The sequence below is a fragment of the Thamnophis sirtalis genome, unplaced genomic scaffold (genome assembly GCF_051295495.1).
Source record: "Thamnophis sirtalis isolate CommonGarterSnake01/CBP01778 unplaced genomic scaffold, rThaSir2_p1.2 scaffold_11, whole genome shotgun sequence".
Taxonomy (NCBI): Eukaryota; Metazoa; Chordata; class Lepidosauria; order Squamata; family Natricidae; genus Thamnophis; species Thamnophis sirtalis.
This window is the reverse complement of record NW_028261391.1, coordinates 2,430,664-2,448,613: the sequence shown is the minus strand read 5'-3', so window position 1 is coordinate 2,448,613 and position 17,950 is coordinate 2,430,664. Positions and strand designations below refer to the sequence as shown.

Genomic DNA, 17,950 nt, shown 5'->3' with positions numbered 1-17,950 from the left:
GTTCAAATCTCACCGGCTCAGGGTTGACTCAGCCTTCCATCCTTCCGAGGTGGGTGAAATGAGGACCCGGATTGTTGTTGGGGGCGATATGCTGACTCTGTAAACCGCTTAGAGAGGGCTGAAAGCCCTATGAAGCGGTATATAAGTCGAACTGCTATTGCTACCAATACATCCATCCATTTATCCATCTGTCCCTCCCTCCCTCCCTCCCTCCCTCAATTGATTTATCTGCCTGTCCATCCATTTATCCATCCGTCCATCTGTCTGTCCATCCATCTGTCCATCCATTTATCCATCCATCCATCAATCCATCCATCCATTTATCCAAGAAGCTGCCCATCTCCCTCTTAAAAGGTGGTTCCAGGCAGTTTATAGGTCTTTTAAAAAGACTAATAGAAAAAGAGTTAATTTTTTAAAACTCTGCAAACTTGAAACAAAACTGCTAAAATACATCTTTTTTCTCAACCTGTTTTTTGCAAACAGTTCAGTTTTTTAATAGTTAAATAGAAAGCTCCGGGGGGAAAAAAACCATGTTCGAATACAGGTAGTCCTCGACTTGCAACGGTTCATTTAGTGACCAAAGTTACAGCAGCACTGGAAAAAAGGGAATCAAGACCATTTTTCACGCTTATGACCGTCGCAGGATTCCCACGCTCACGTGATTTACATCAGGGTGTTTGACCACTGATTCGTAGTTATGACGGTTGCAGGGTCCACGTGACCCCCCTTTTGCGACAAGCAAAGTCAACAGGGAAGCCAGATTCCCTTAACAACCGAGTTACCCGTTTAACAACCGCAGTGATTCACTTTAACAACCGTGGCAAGAAAGGTCGTAACACGGAGCAAAACTCAACTTTAACAAACGTCTCGCTTAGCAACGTAAACGCCGGGATCCATTTTGGTCGTAAGCCGAGGACTACCTCTTACACTGTCCCCAGGGAAGAGGGTTTGCACAACCCGGCCAATCTATTTAACCACCTGGATGGCACACGCTGTGTTTGTGCTGCAGCCACGCAATTCCTTGCATTAAAACCAAGATCCAGCACAGACCACAATGGGTGTGTGGGACGTCACACATGGGGTGGCCGTAACCCCGGGCCATTTGTGCCAACCTAAAAGCCCTCTTTGGCAGGGGAAACCCCACAACGTGGGCGACACCAGGGCAGTGAACCAGATGCCCGCAACTGAACCTTGTTACACAACCGCTTGTGACATCTTGCCATCACCAACTTCACCCAGGAAAGTTGCAAAAAGAACACACACACACACACACACACCACACCCGATCTACATTTGTGCACCTCTGGATGTGTGTGTGTGTGTGTGTGTGTGTGTGTGTGTGTGTGTGTTGGCATCCCAATTTTAATCCAAACTCTGCCACTTTTAATCCCTTTTGTGCACACCTCCTCACTGTCTGGAGGAGATCTTCCCCTGATCTTCCAGCTCTGGAACTCCCTAGGCGCTGCCCGGATCCCTAGCAAGGAAGGGGAACCATGGTGCACCGCCCATCGCTGGTTCTTTTGAACCGGGGACTTTTTTCGGCTTCTCCCTTCTGTCTGGGCTTGGAGAGGAAGCTGCCGACATAATCCTGGCCCGTCCCCGGAGGGTTTTGGGAAAAACAAGCCGGTGCAACTGGTTTGCGACTCCCGCACCTGGCGAAAGGGGGAAAGGCAGCGTTTTCCCCGGGCCGAGCGCCTAGCCCCTCTCCCTTGCCTCTTCGCTGTACTCACCATTTGCATCCCTTCCAGAGGGCTGGATTACGGCGCAGGTGGCCGGATGCCCGTCCCGCACATCTGGCCAGAAGTTCCCCCCCCCACCTCTCTCTCTCGTCTCGCTCGCCCAGCCAGGCAGGCTGCCTCGCTCCCGATTGGCCAGCGGGTCACATGACCATGACTTCACCCATCCTGGCATGCGGGGAGGAAGGTGACCACTGGTTGCTTAGCAACGCGGGGTGGGTGGTAGCTCGGCCTTGCAGCCTAGCCAGAAGTTGCCAGTAGGAGTGTGTGTGTGTTTTGTGTGCTCGCAGGCGGCTTTGCAAAGGCACACCACACAAACACACACACACACACACACTTGAACCTTGGAACTCCCCCCCGGGGGCTGATTCCTGGCACAGCCCGGGCCTCAACGCCTGGGCATTGCAACGGGGCAAAAATCTGTCCTTGCAAAATGCCCGATTCGGATTTGAAACGGATCAACAAAACAGCGACGTCAGCAGTCGGGCGGCGGCTGGATTTCCCTGGGCAAAGGGAGGGAGGAGGGAGGGAGGGCATGCAGTAGAGCTTGCCACAGCTTGGGGGAGGGGCCTGCTGAAGGCCCCTTCCCCTTTGGGTGTCACCTGTCCCCTCCCCATAACAAGGTATCATGCAACCCTCCGGCAGGTAAGAGGGGTTGGCAGCACAACAATCGCACAATTAGAGCCGCACAACTGAATCGATGCAACAACCGAGCCGCCGGGGGATTTGACCACCTGAAACCTGGCCAGGTGAGGCTTTGCGGCGTCTCCTTCTCTGGTTCGGGAGGCGGGATAGGTAGTCCTTGAGTTACGACCCCCAGCGGAGCTCAACATTTATGTTGCCCAAAGGAAAAAGACTTGGGAAGGGAGCTTTGCTCCATTTTTACGACCGCTTACGGCCACAGCGGTTAAGGGAACCCCTTGCAGTCGTTCAATTAGGAAACTGGTCGTTAAGTGAATCTGGCTTCTCCCGTGGCCTTTGCTGGTCAGGAGGTCGCAAAACGGGATCACCTGACCCTGGGACGCTGCAACCCGTCATAGATACAAGGCAGTTTGCCAGGCGTCTGAATTTTGATCACGTCGCTAGGGGGATGCCGTAATGGTCGTAAGTGTGAACAACGGTCGTAAGTTTTTTTTCAGTGCTGTTGTAAGTTTGAACGGTCACTAAATGAATTATTGTAACTTGAGGAGTCCCTGTATGTTAAGCTAAGATTTTTTATGTCTTGCCTTTGTTATATTTGCAAAGAATTCAAGGTGGTGAACATCGGACTTCCTCCTCCTATTTCCCCTACAACAACTATCCTGTGAGGTAGGCTGGGCTGAGAGGAAATGGGAGGAAGTCACCCAGCTGGCTTTCATGCCTAAGGTGGGACTAGAACTCACCGTCTCCTTGTGACTGAGCCAAAGACATCCAGCTGGCTATTATGCCTAAACTGGGACTAGAACTCACAGTCTCCTAGTGATTGAGCCAAAGTCACCGAGCCACCTGTCATGCCTATTGGCCCAAGGTGACCCAGCTGGCTTTCATGCCTAAGGTGGGACTAGAACTCACCGTCTCCTAGTGATTGGCCCAAGGTGACCCAGCTGGCTTTCATGCCTAAGGTGGGACTAGAACTCACCATCTCCTAGTGATTGGCCCAAAGTCACCCAGCTGGCTTTCATGCCTAAGGTGGGACTAGAACTCACCATCTCCTAGTGATTGGCCCAAAGTCACCCAGCTGGCTTTCATGCCTAAGGTGGAACTAGAACTCACCATCTCCTAGTGATTGGCCCAAAGTCACTCAGCTGGCTTTCATGCCTAAGGTGGGACTAGAACTCACCATCTCCTAGTGATTGGCCCAAAGTCACCCAGCTGGCTTTCATGCCTAAGGTGGGACTAGAACTCACCATCTCCTAGTGATTGGCCCAAAGTCACCCAGCTGGCTTTCATGCCTAAGGTGGGACTAGAACTCACCATCTCCTAGTGATTGGCCCAAAGTCACCCAGCTGGCTTTCATGCCTAAGGTGGAACTAGAACTCACCATCTCCTAGTGATTGGCCCAAAGTCACTCAGCTGGCTTTCATGCCTAAGGTGGAACTAGAACTCACCGTCTCCTGGTGATTGGCCCAAAGTCACCCACCTGGCTTTCATGCTTAAGGTGGGACTAGAACTCACCGTCTCCTGGTGATTGGCCCCAAATCACCTATCCAGCTTTCGTGCCTAAGGTGGGACTAGAACTCACTGTCGCCTAATGATCGGCCCAAAGACACCCAGCCAACTTTCACGGTTAAGGCAGGACTAGAACTCCCCGTCTCCTGGTGATCGGCCCAAAGTCACCCAGACGGCTTTCATGCCGAAGGCAGGACTAGAACTCACTGTCTCCTGGTGATTGGCCCAACTTCCACGCTTAAGGTGGGACTAGAACTCACTGTCTCCGGCTTCCCCCACTGACTTTGCCTGTCGGAAGTCATCTGGGTAGGTCATAAATGATGATCACATGATCCTGGTTTTGTGTAAACATTGTAATACACTCCAGTTGCCAAGCGTCTCCATTTTGATCACGTGACCACAAAGAAGCTGTGACAGTCATAAGTTCGAGGACTACCTCCACTGCATTGTCCTGGGTTACATGATCGCAGTTTACAAGCTTCCCAGCCCATTTCCAACAAGCCAACTCAACAGGGGGGGAATCAGATTCACTCAATGACCGTGCGATTCACTTAACAACTGCAGCCGTTCGCTCAACAACCAGTCGTGAACTGGACATGATTCACTTAACAACGGCCTTGCTTTCCAATGGAAGCTCTGCAACTCTTAACGGGGGTTGTAGGTCGAGGACTACCTATACATACAAAGAGAAGTCCCGGGCTTCTCTTTGCCTGAGAAGAGGGTTGGACTAGAAGACCTCTAAGGTCCCTTCCAACCCTGACGATGTGGTGCCATCGGAAGCAAGCCAGACATCCCTGCTTTGAAATTCCCCGGAGCCCAATAAATCTAATTTTGTTGCTTTTAATGTTTCATTGAATTGCAAACCAATTTGGAGGTTGCTATTTTAATCAATTACCCCATCGATTGTGCGTTACATTTTATTTGCAAATCGCCTTGAACCTGATTTGGTTTCAGGCTGAAGTAGACAAACCTCATCAATAAATTAACAGCGGCATCGCCTAACTCTTCCAAGGAGGGATCCAGTCTCAAATGCGGCTGGGATCAACCACCGAATGAATCTAGGGTGATTCTGCCAAGGCTGGGGTACGGAAATGGATCCCGATCGCTCACTTGAGATCTTGGGAGCAAAATCTGTTTCTTCGACGCCCACCCTGCAAGGTGGGACAGCGCCCCACCAGGTTAAGAATTTGCGTTTGTTCGTGGGTTTCTTTCTAAGTATTTTACATTAGAGGTAGGTTTTGACTTACAGCCGTTCAGTTACAATGGCGCGGATAAAAGTGAGTTAGGATTGGCTTTCATACTTACGACAGGAAGGAGGAAGGGAGGACGGAAAGAGGGAGGGAAGGGGGAAGGAGGGAGGGAGAAAGGAAGGAAGGAAAGAAAGAGGAAGCGAGGATGGGAGGAATTAAAGAGGAAGGGAGGAAGAAAGGAGGGAGGAAAGGGGAAGGGAGGGAGGAAGAAGGAAAGGGGAAGGAAAGGAGGAAAAAAGGAGGAAGGAAAGAAAAGAAAGGAAAGAGGAAGAAGGGAGGAAGGAAAGAAAAGGAAAGAAAGAAAAGAAAGGGAGGAGGGGAGGGAGGAAGGAAAGAGGGGAGTGAGAGAGGGAGTGGGAAAAGAGAAAGAGAGAGAGAGAGAGACGGAAGGAAGGAATCAGTATGAAGCATTTTTTACTAACTACGGGTAGTCCTCAACTTACAACCATTCATTTAGTGACTGTTCAAAATTACTACACCACTGAAAAAGGCAACATGACCGTTTTTCACACTTACGACCGTTGCAACATCCCTGTGGTCAGGTGATCAAAATTTGGACATTTGCTCGTATTTACGACGATCCCGGGGCTGCACAATCTCCTTTTACGACCCCCTGCCAAAGTCCCTGGGGAAGCCGCATTCACTTAACGACCGTGTGACTTAACCACCGTGATCCCCTGAACAATGTGCGGCAACCGAGTCATTAAACGGGTCAAAATTCACTTAACAACTCTCTCGCTCAGCCGTGAAAATTGGGGGGGGGGGATGGAATTGTGGCCCCGAAGTCGAACATTCCCTGCAAATGGCATCCCGAAAATAAGTGTGAAATTCCGCAGCTGGAAACACCTGGAGACCCAAAACACGAACACCGATGCACAGGTGGGGAAGGTAGTCGTACCTGAGGCCGTGCGCCATGGATCATCTTCCCTTCTCAAGCTGCTCCTGGCTTCATCTCCACCTGGCGTCCTTCTCTGCGGTCTGCAGTTATTGGGAGGGGTGGGGGTCAAAATATTATATATATATAAGACCACCTCCCCAAGGATCGGGCGAAGACCTCTACGGCTGCTGTGAGGTTCAAATCACGGCCGTCGGGATCTCAGATCACACCGTCCCATGCAGGGATCCTTCCAAAACCTGCAGGAAAGAACAGAAAGATCTGGAGTGCGCCATGCCTAAGGTGGGACTAGAACTCACTGTCTCCTAGTTATTGGCCCAAAGTCACCCAGCTGGCTTTCATGCCTAAGGTGGGACTAGAACTCACTGTCTCCTAGTGATTGGCCATGCGCCAAGGTTGCGGCTCGGCATCGTGGATGATGCGGTTGTGCCAAAAAAAACCACTGGGGAAAAAAACTTCTGTTTGGTTTTCCCATGTTTGTGAAATAAAAAAAAAAAAAAACACACACGTGCAGCTTCCAAGTTTCTAGTCCTCAGTTTTTTACAGGGGGTTCCGGATTTCGACCGCAATCGAGCCCAACATTTTCATGGTTAGGGGAGACGTTCGTGAAATGGGTTTGGCCCCTTTTTTGCAACCTTTCTTTCCCCCGTCGTTAAAAGAATCGCTGCAGTTGATAAGTGAGTCACACGGTTGTTAAGCGAATCGGGCTTCCCCATTGACTTCGCTTGCAAAAAAAAGACCGTTATTCACACTTACGACCATTGCAGCATTCCGCACAGCCACATGAACCAAAATTCAGACGCTTGGCCACTGACAACTGAGTCACATTTACGGCGATTGCAATGCTCTGGGTTCAGGTGACCTCCCCTTTTGTAACCTGAGCAGCAAAGTCAGAGGGGAAGCCAGATTCACTTAACAACCGTGTGCCTCACTTAACAGCTGCTGTGATTCACTTAACCCCTGGGTCAGGAAACATCTTACAACGGAGGCAAAACTCACTTAACACATAGCAACACTTAGCAACATGAATGTTGGGATCCACTGCGGTCTTAAGTCCCAAGTCATAAGTCGAGGACTACCTGAAGGGACCCCCCGGGGGAATTTTGCCCTTCCTCTCTTAAGGGAGTAAACAGCATTTTACAAGCAGGAGGGGAACTTAAACGCGGAAGAGAGGGAACTGAAAATAAAGTTAAAATTAAAATTTTGCAGAAGAAAGTCTCGGGTGAACCGGAAGCTTAGCGCAGTGTTTCTCAACCTTGGCCACTTGAAGATGTCCGGACTTCAACTCCCAGAATTCCCCAGCCAGCATTCGCTGGCTGGGGATTTCTGGGAGTTGAAGTCCGGACATCTTCAAGTGGCCAAGGTTGAGAAACACTGGCTTAGCGGACAGGAAGAACACACAGTCCCCGGAGAGAACCAGGGTGAGCTCAGCGCACCAGCCTTACCACGAAGACACCTACGCACTGATCACCAGGTCCATGTGTCTCCTCCGCAAGGCGGTCGGCGGGAATCCGGACTTCCTCTTCTCTGTAAATCTGGGTCACAGCTGCCCCGGAGGACGGCGGGAGCAACAGTCGTAAATCTGAACCGAAGGCAGAAACGGCCACAGGCAGGAAGACAGAGAGGAAGAGCGAAAGAGGGAACCGAGAAAGGGATCGTAAGAGAGCAGACCGCGAGATTGAAAAGCTTCTGCAGGACCTCGCCAGCAATCAAGATGGACGCAGAGACCTCGCGTCCGGGCATGCAATGGAGGAATTACAATCCACGCCATCGCCGCTGGGTACGCCAGAAGCCATGACAGGCAGTCCTGGACTTACAACAGCTCAGTTAGTGACCGTACAAAATGAGGTCGGCTTATCGCCGTTTTTCAACACTTCACAACCGTCGCGGCATCTCCGTGGCGCCGTGATCAAAATTCGAACCCTCGGCTCGACTGGCTCGTATTTCTGACGGCCGAAGTGTCCCTGGGGCTGAGGGGGAGAGGTGTCGCGCGATCCCCTTTTTGCGAGCTTCCGACAAGCGAAGTCAAGGGGGGGAAACCGGATTTAATTCACACCCATTTCAGTAAAGTGTTTAACGACCACAGCGATTCACTGAACCGCTGCGGCGAGAAAGCTCGTAAAACGGGGGCGAAATTCACTTCACAACTGCCACCCACCCACCCACCCCGCCCCAGCAACAGGGAATCTTGGTTCAATCCTGGCCGTTAAGTCGAGGACTACCTGTGATTAACCCCGACATATCCAATTTCTACTGCAGGAGGTGTGGCTCAGTGGTTAAGACACGGAGCTTGTCAGTCGGAAAGGTTCGGTGGTTCGAATCCCTAGTAATCCTGTGTGAGCAGGGGGTTGGACTAGATGACCTCCAAGGTCCCTTCCAACAGTGTGTGTGTGTGTGTGTGTGTGTGTGTGTGTGTGTGAATCTGCAGGGGCCAAATGCACCCACGGAAGCAATCGTCCCCTTAATTTGCACCCTGATTCAAATTGTCGTTAAAGCCAATTTGCGGCCAAAAATCGAGGTGCGCCACTTTCTTGCTTTTGCATCCCCCCAGGTTCTTTGTGCGATCGGGTTGTGCGAATGCAGTCAAGCTGACACCTCTGTAAGTCTGCAAGGGGAAGAGGATGGATCCAGAGCCGGGCAAAGCGTGGCCACAGGCAGGCTGGACCGGAGGGAGGCTTCCTATCGCTCCATCGTCCTTGCCGGCCGAGTTCCCACGACATTCCCGTCCTTCAAGGACGAACGTTGCTTGCGTTGTGTGGGAACGGACTCTCCTCCCGCTGCACACACAGCTTCCCCCTCCGCCAGCTCAGCACACAGATCGACAAACACATCAGACGGACTCACAACTTTCTCTGCATCCACACAACCCTGGGGAGAAAAACTAACCCTGTTCTAGCTTGGCTGGGCTCCGTTCCTACAACGCACTCAGCAACTAGCCACCATATCCACAGTCTACGGCAGTGTTTCTCAACCTTGGCTACTTGAAGATGTCTGGACTTCAACTCCCAGAATTCCCCAGCCAGCGAATGCTGGCTGGGGAATTCTGGGAGTTGAAGTCCAGACATCTTCAAGTGGCCAAGGTTGAGAAACACTGGTCTACGGTCTCTCTGAAATCTTGACAAACCATCATCCACCGGCGCTGATTTGAGCCGGGGAGACTAGGCCTTGCAATCCTGCCGGCACCAACCTCGTGTCAAATTACCCACAAACCACGATGGGTACGGCTTGTCCTCGCCTTGCGACCGCAACTGAGCGCAACGTTTCCACTAAGCGAGGCAGTGGTTGATTGAGCCGTGCCCCGCCTTACGCCCTTTTGTTGTTAAGCGAATCACTGTAAAGTGAACGACCAGGTCGTTAAGTGAATCTGCCTACTCCTTTGCTGACCGGAAGGTCGCGAAAAGGGAATCATGTGACCCCCCCGGGACACTTTAACCGTCATAAATGTGAGTCGGTTGCCATTTTGATCATGGGACGCTGCAGCAGTCGCTAAGTGTTAAAAACGGTCGCCACTTTTTTCAGTGGCGCCGTTAACTTCGAACGGTCATTATGCGAATGGCTGTAAGTCAAGGACTAACTCTGGTGACCCGTTCAAAGCTACGACGCTACTGGAAAAAAGTGACTTATATGACTGTTTTTTTCACAATTAATGACCATGGCAACATCTACATCTGGACTCGTGATCAAATTTGGATGCTGGACCAACCGCCCCGCATTTATGACGGTCGCGGTGTCCCGGGATATGTGTGTGTGTGTGTGTGTGTCACGTGGTTCCCCTTTGTGACCGTCTGACGAGCAAAGTCCATGGGGGGGGGGGGGAGAAGCCGGATTCACTTAACGACCGGGAACACCTGCAGTGATTCGCAAACCTCCCTTAAGGAGTATTTCACTGAATGACAGAAAAGGGGCTCCATCGTGGTCGTAAGTCGGGGACTAACTATGTAGTGTGTGTGTGTGTGTGTGTGTGTGTGTGTGTGTGTTTGTGTGTTTTAAATTTCTAATTTTAGTGAGTACATTTTGTGCACTGCAGATCCTCGATGACTCAGCTCGATGCACCAGCCAGCACAACATAACTTGTGCCAACCTGTGAAAATCCAGGGTCTTATGTCTGGTTGCTATAATGCCAGGCAGGACGAAGGCCAGACTGGCATGAATTCCTTTGGGGAGGGTCTCACCCGCCCCCCCTCCATTGTTTTCCTGAGGGGTCAGCCTCCCTACCCCCCCCCTCAACCTTTTCAATTTACATCCAAGCACATGCCAGGCCTGATTTAAGGCACCCCTGGATGCCACTTCCGGGGAAATGGGGCACACACACACACACACACACACACACACCTCACCCACCCCGGGAAAGTGCCAGGGCGTTTGCCTTGAATACCGGCAGTCCTCAATTTACAACAGTTCTGTTTAGCGACCGTTCGAAGTTAGAACGTTGCTGGGGAAAAGCGACTTTTCCCCCCCCACATATCGCTATCTACAAGGGTCGCGCATCATCAAAATTCGCAAACTGGGCCACTGACTCGTATTTACGACGGTGCCTGGGGGCGCGGGGGAAAGTCACTTGACACCCCCCCCCTTTTCCGACCAGCAAAACCAACAGAGAATCCAGTTTCACTCCAGGGGCCGTCTGACTGGCTTATAGTAAATGCAGTGATTCGCTTAATGACGGTGGCTAGGAAAGTTGCGGGGTGGAGAGGAGGCTCCCCTGCATGAGCGTTTCCCGTTAGGCACCGAGATGTGGGGCTCAATTGTGGTCGTAAAGTTGAGGACTACTGGTAATCAGGGCCCCTGCTGCCTGGATGTGGGTATCAGCTGCCCGACGGATTAGCAGAGCCCCTGAATAACTCAGCCATTGAGCCTCAGATGGGAATTCCCTTTAGGGAGGGGGGAATGCCTTAAGGGGGGGGTTTATAAAGGGGGGGGGTGAGAAGGCCGCCATCTGACCTGGCCTGGCCTTGCCCACCAATCAGGGTCCTCCTTAAGCACCCCCCCTTTATCAGCCACATTCACACAACACTTTTGCCTAGCAGCTGAATTAACCCATTCCTGGTGTTTACTCATTGTGTAATTTACTCACTGTGTAACGTTACATAGATAGTCCACAATTGAGCCCAAAATTTCCACTGCTAACTAAGCCAGACGTTCGAGGAGTTTCCCACCCCTCGTTATATGACCTTTGTTCGCGGCGTTGTTAAGTGAATCAGTACAGTTGTGATCAGATGGTCGTTAAGCAAAACCATCCTCCCCCCCTTGACTTTTGCTTGTCAGAAGGCTGCAAAACACGACCTCGGGCACTGCGACTGTCGTAAGTACGACTCAGTTGCTGAGCGTCCAAATTTTCAGTTCCCCAACCAGTGGCAAGAAAGGTCGTTGAATGGGTCAAAACTCACTGAACAGCCATCACACTTAGCGACAGAAACTTTGGGCTCAATTGCGGTCGAAAGTCGAGGACTACCCGCAGTTGAAAAAGGCCACAGGAACGCAACTGGCAAAATGCCCCCCAAAAAATTCAGGAGGAATCTGGAATTCTGACTCGTGAATTCTTCTTCCCGAGACCAAAGGGAGATAAAAATCGATGGTTTTTTTAAAATGATTTTTTAAAATTTAAATCAGATTTTTTTAAATTTTTTTATCAAATTTATTTTAAATTTTGGAGCAAAAACCTATCTAAAGGTGGTTTTCTATTTAAGATACATTAATAATTGAGTTTTATTTGGCAGGAAATGCAGCCTATGAGGCTGTGCATTTTGCAATATTTACATTTTTGGGTAAACTTCATGCAATGAATCCAAGCTCTCTCCAAGCTGAGATGCATTCAGACAATTTCCCAGCGGAGATGACAGCTGCCCTTTAAAAATTATGATTGAAATCAAGCCTTTTTTTTAACTAGTGATTTAAATCGCGATTTAAATCGATTCGATTGAAATCAAATCCATCCTGTCTAGAGGCGGAAGCTTCTGTGAGCTCAGAATAAAATTTCAGGGAAGAGAAAAAGCGTTCCCAAGATCCTCCTAAAATTTGAGGTCTTCCAAAAATGCGGAAAGCATCTTTGTAATGCCGGCAGATTTATTTCCAATCCTAAAAGACCCCCCAAGGGTGGAATTTGCTGGCTTTTGGATTCTCCAGCTCCCACCCACCAAGTTAACATCTGTTCCTCCATCTGGTTCCTTCCCCCCCCCTGCAAGAAAACCCCCAACCACATCTGGGGAGAATATCTATTTCACTCATCTGGATTTGGGAGTTTTCCAGCTGTCAGCCGAGCATGGAACACACACACACACACACACAGAGCAACTTTTAAGACTTGTGGACTTCAACTCCCAAAATGCCAATATTTTGCGCGGCTGTCCAAAAGAAGAGGTGGGGTGGTCATCTTATTGTCCAAAGAAAGCAGGAGGAGCAACAGATGGAAACTTATCACGGAGAGAAGGAAGCAATCTTGGAATTAAAGAGGAATTTTCCGGACAGTGGGGGAACAATTAACCCATGGAACTACTGGCCACAAGAAGTTGTGGGTGCTCCAACACTGGAGGTTTTTAAGGAGAGATTGGACAGCCACTTGTCTGGAAGGGTATAGGAATTCTCGTTTGAGCAGAGGGTTGGACTAGAGGACTTTAAACATCCCTTTCAACTCTGTTGTTCTGTTCTGTTCTGTTCATTTTATTCCATTTCTATTCTGTGATTTTATTCTATTTTATTCTATTCTATTTCTATTCTATTCTGTAATTCTATTTTATTCTGTTCTATGTTCTATTCTATTTCATTCCATTATGTGTTTTATTTCTTTTCTATTCTATTCTGTAATTCTATTCTTTTTTATTCTATTCTGTGTTCGATTTCTATTCTATAATTTTATTTTATTCTGTTCTGTCTTCTATTGTTTTATTTCTTTTCTATTCTATTCTGTAATTCTATTTTATTCTGTTGTGTTCTATTCTATTTCATTCTATTCTATTTCATTCTATTCTATTTCATTCTATTCTGTTCTATTTCTATTCTGTAATTCTATTTTATTCTGTTCTATGTTCTATTCTAGTCTGTATTTTCTTTTCTAGTCTTCTGTAATTCTGTTTTATTCTATTCTGTATTCTATTCTATTTCATTCTATTATCTGTTTTATTTCTTTTCTATTCCATTCTGTAATTCTATTCTATTTCATTCTATTCGGTGTTCTATTTCTATTCTGTAATTCTATTTTATTCTGTTCTATGTTCTATTCTATTCTGTGTTTTATTTCTTTTCTATTCTATTCTGTAATTCTGTTTTATTCTATTCTGTATCCTATTCTATTCCATTCTACTGTTTTATTTCTTTTCTATTCTGTTCTGTAATTCTATTCTATTTCATTCTATTCTGTGCTCTATTTCTATTCTATAATTCTGTTTTATTCTGTGTTCTATTCTATTCTATTTTATTCTATTATGTGTTCTATTTTTATTCTATATTCAGTAATTCTATTATGTATTCTGTTGTTCTCTATTCTATCCTAGTTTTATTCCTATCCTATTCTATGTTCTGTTTTGTTCTATTCTAATTTGCTAAACAAATGGGTATAAATCAAGAATTATCTGCGTTCTAAATAAGGACATATTATTTAAGCAGAGTCACCCCTTATTCCTCAATTCTTTTTCAGAGCACTTTTATGCGCAAGAAATGTTTTCTCAGGCCAAAATTGCTTTGACTGACCCAAGGCCCGTCTGTTTTTCTCTGCAGTCAAGAATTAGCCACAACGCCTTTATTTTCCTGATTCATAGGAATATTTTCTTCCACTGTGTCCTTTGACACATTGTCGTGAAATTGTCTTTTTGAGTGTTTTGTAATCTCCTCTTGGGTAGTCCTCAATGTGCAGCCCATTCATTTCACGACTGTTCAAAGTTACAACTACTTAATAAAAGTGACTCCGTTTTTCACACTTACGACGGTTGCACATGGTGATCAAAATCTGATTGCTTGGACGATGTTGGAAATGTAATGCTGCACGAGGGACCTTCTACCATATGTGGTGGGAGTGCCCGAAACCGAGGGATTTTTGGCACCCAGTTGCAATAGAGAATGTTGGAGATGTGATTGTGTGGATGCTACATATTACCATATATGGTGGACTTGCAAAAAAGGTTAAAGGAAATATGGTGGATTATGCAAAATATTTTTAAAAAGGGTATAAAGTTTACCCCTCAGTTATTCTTGTTAGGTATAACTACTGATTGTACTGTCATAGAGACTAATTTGATTCTGAACCTAACAACGGCAGCAAGACTGTTGGTGGCGCAATACTGGAAGAAGGAAGACTTGCCTACTATTCAAGAATGGACGTTAAAAGTAACAATAGCAATAGCAGTTAAACTTATATACCACTTCATAGGGCTTTCAGCCTTCTCTAAGCGGTTTACAGAGTTCAGCATATTGCCCCCACAGTCTGGGTCCTCATTTCACCCACCTCGGAAGGATGGAAGGCTGAGCCAACCTTGAGCCGGTGAGATTAGAACCGCTGAACTGCAGATAACAGTCAGCTGAAGTGGCCTGCAGCACTGCACCCTAACCACTGCGCCACCTCGGCTCTGCCTTATCGCTTATCAGAGATGACTAAAATATCAGCATATCTTAAGGACTATTCAGATGAGAAATATAAGCTGGAGTGGAGAAGATGGATTGATTATATTCAAAATAAATATGGGACTAAGAAACTCCAGATAGCTTTTGACTGAAGAAGCAAGGAATGACATAATTTGTTTAGAGTTAACTTAACAAAAGAGGATTTAAAGTATAAATGAGGATATGTTGCTAAAGTTTTTTTTAAGTTCACTTTAGAATACGATTGTTAAAGATTTATACCCTGCATTTGCTCTGGGAATTTGGGGGGGGAGGTAAGGGGGGGAGAGGGTTCAGGAGGGGAGGGTGGGAAGGGGAGGTAAATATTTGTAAAAGCTTGTTAAATTTTCAATAAAAAAAAGAGAAAGTATTTGGAAGAGATGCTAAACTAAAGGATGGAGTTGAAGCAAGAATTATTTCTACTAAGGGATCACAAAAGGAAAACATGGCAAAGGTGGAATATATTTAATGCTGCATATTTTAACGGCGGCAAGGCTGGTTCTTGCACAAAAATGGAAAAATAAGGAGGCTCCCTCGGAACAAGAAATAATAAATAAGATACTGACCTGCGCAGAGATGGACAGACTGACTCTTAGAGCTCAAAGACACAGGAGAGACGGAATATCACGGAATCTGGGACAAATGGTACTGATGGTTAGAAAAGGCCGGGACAGAGAAACACAGACAAGTTAAGAATTGGAAAATATGTTATTAAGAAGGTGTGATAGGAAGGAATCGGATATGTATTTGAATAGTTAGTAATTGTATAAAAGAAAGGATCAACTGACTGACTACGTACAGCTATGCAATGGATATAAAATGTAATTGTTGCAAGATCTAATCACTATATGGAAACCTTTATGCCAGAAATGTCGCACTATCTCCGATGTTTTTAATGCTTATCTAATAAAAAAACGTTTTATTAAAAAAAAAATTGGCTGCTTGGCAAAGGACTCGCATTTATGACCGCTGCAGGGGTCACGATTCCCCCCCCTTTTTTTGCGACCTTCTAACCAGGAAAGTCCATAGCAAAGCTGGATTCGCTTAGCGACCGTGTTACTGACCCAACAACCGCAGTGAGTCGCTTTAACAATTGCAGCAATCGAAGTCATAAAACGGGTTAAAACTCAATTCAACTGCTTTGTAGTTCGTCAAGAAAGAAAATAAAGAGTATGTGGATTCCTGCACAGGATTTGGGGGTTAGACTAGATGACCTCATAGATCCCTTCCTACCCTGGGGGGGGCTAATTTGCTCCCTGATGCTTCAGGCTTTCTTTTTTCTTGCATCTTAAAAATATACCAAAATAAGGAGACGATACAGAACAGAATTAAGAGAATCAGGGCAGCCAATACATCTCAATTAGCCTTGCGGCTTGGCTCACTGACTTAAGCTCTCCCTTTACTCGATTCAAAAGAACCTTCCTTAAGCACCCTACATGAGAATCACAGGCAAGAAGCTAATTTTGACATTATAAACTATTTAAGAAGAGGGGGGGGAAATAACCCAAATCCTATATCCTTTAACACCCCCTCCCCCCCAAAAAACCCACAACTCAGATGCTGCTTCTTTAAATCTTGCTAAGGAAGAATCTTCTTTGTGTCAATGAGGCCTAGCACCATGCTATTTTCATTTTGGAAGGCCCAGTAGGGCCCCAGATGTTGAGTGGATTCCTGGTTTTAACTTGTTGAAGGATTTCAAACCCCCCTCCCTTGAGATTTCCTGCACTCTCCTTTGAAACAGATAGAGAAATGTGAAATACAAACGAATATAAATAATTCTATATTTTTTTTCTATTTCTAGGAGGGGTCACATTTGCTCCCAGAGAAGGGATCAATTTGGATGGGGGGGGGGGCGGAATCAAAAAAAAAAACTGCTGGGGGAATCAGGACAATTAATCCCACCCACCCCCTTTTAACTAACCCACATTAAACTGCATGGTTTCAGGCTGCAAAATTTCTTGCAACTTTTATTAGCAACTTTGCAACTGAACTCTGGTTAGGCAAAGCATTCCCCCCCCCCAATTGCAACCCGTTTTTCTTTCCTTTCATAAAAAAGTGTGCGGTTGCAACTACTGGAAATGCAACACACACACACACACACACACACACACACACACACACACACTCAATTCCACCAACTCCACCCTTATGGCAAAGCTTTTTCTGCGAATTCATATAGATTTTCTTTCGTTTCTGCTTTAAAATGCGGAAGGGTCGCCTTTTCTGGAAATGCAACACAACACACACACGCACACACACACAACACGACACAACTCTTCCCCCAGTACCAGAAACCAGGGGAACCCCAAATGCAACACAACATACGCACAACACAGACACAAATCTTGCACCAGAAACCAGGGGACACCCCCCCCCAAATGCAACACAACGCATACACACAAAACACAAAGACACAAATCTTCCACCAGCAGCAGAAACCGGGGACCCCAAACAAGCTAGAGGCACGGGGCCCATCCATCCAAGTTTGCGATAAACCAAGATCAACTGGGGAGGGGGGGGGTAAAGTTTGCAACCAACTTCCACCCAACGCGCGGTTCTTACCTTGCTCGCTGCCTCTGTCCAGACGTTCCGGGCGACCCTCCGAAGGAGCGGGCATCGATCCGGAGGAACCCCCCCACTCCCCAGCCCCAGCCTGCACCCGGTGGCTGCGTCCTCACCCGGCCTGCGATCCTGAGCTCTCGAAACACGCGCGCCGATCTTCCTCGTAGGAGTCACGTCTGAATGCAAAAGCGACCGTCGGGGAAGCGGCGCCCCCTGGCGGCTGCCAGGCGCCAAAGTTGCGCGGCTCTCGATTGTGCAGGCGGAGAAATGAATGGCCAGGTTTGAGTTTTTGCAAGCCGGAGCCCGCGGGCGACCGGTGGAAATGTCGAGCCGGGGGAAGGGGGGGTGAAAAGAACCGTTGTCCCGGGCGGCTCAGGCTTTGCAAGCGGGAGCCCGCGGGCGACGGGTGCAAATCTCGGGATGGGCAATGAGCCGTCGGGGGTTGCGCTGCGAGGTTTAAGCCTTTGCAAGCGGGAGCCCGCGGGCGACGGGTGCAAATCTTGCATGGGCAAAGAGAGATGCCCTGGTTACGACTTGGGGGCTGCCAGCGTTATAACGCCTGGCACTCGGTCCCCGCCCGGGGAAAACAGTAAGAGCAAAGAGGCGGGAGGAATAACAGCCCCGGAGGAAGAGGGAGGTTTTTAAAGGGCGGCTGGAGGCAGGCAGTCCCACCGGTGCAGCTTCCAGATGACCCGACGCCGCTGCATAAAGTTGGCAAAAAGCCCGGGGCACGGCAAGGACTTGAGACGGGGAGGGGGGAAATGCCTGCAAGA

The 17,950-nt window shown here is 47.9% G+C and overlaps 1 protein-coding gene across 4 annotated transcripts in view; it reads right to left on the bottom strand.

Annotated features, from left to right (window-relative positions):
• TNK2 (tyrosine kinase non receptor 2) overlaps window positions 1–17,194 on the bottom strand; it is a 101,957-nt gene extending 84,763 nt beyond the window's left edge. The window contains exons 1-2 of one of the 4 annotated variants that reach the window (XM_087725033.1): window positions 17,178–17,194; window positions 6,033–6,268 (exon numbers count right to left, since the gene is read on the bottom strand). In XM_087725033.1, the coding sequence (XP_087581159.1) occupies window positions 6,033–6,056 (24 nt within the window). In that variant the 5' untranslated portion in view covers window positions 6,057–6,268; window positions 17,178–17,194. Of the gene's footprint in view, window positions 1–1,730; window positions 1,846–6,032; window positions 6,491–7,474; window positions 8,818–17,177 lie in introns of those variants that run through there. The other 3 variants (XM_087725031.1, XM_087725032.1, XM_087725035.1) reach the window with 3 other exon arrangements.
• Between the last annotated feature and the right edge of the window lie 756 nt (window positions 17,195–17,950).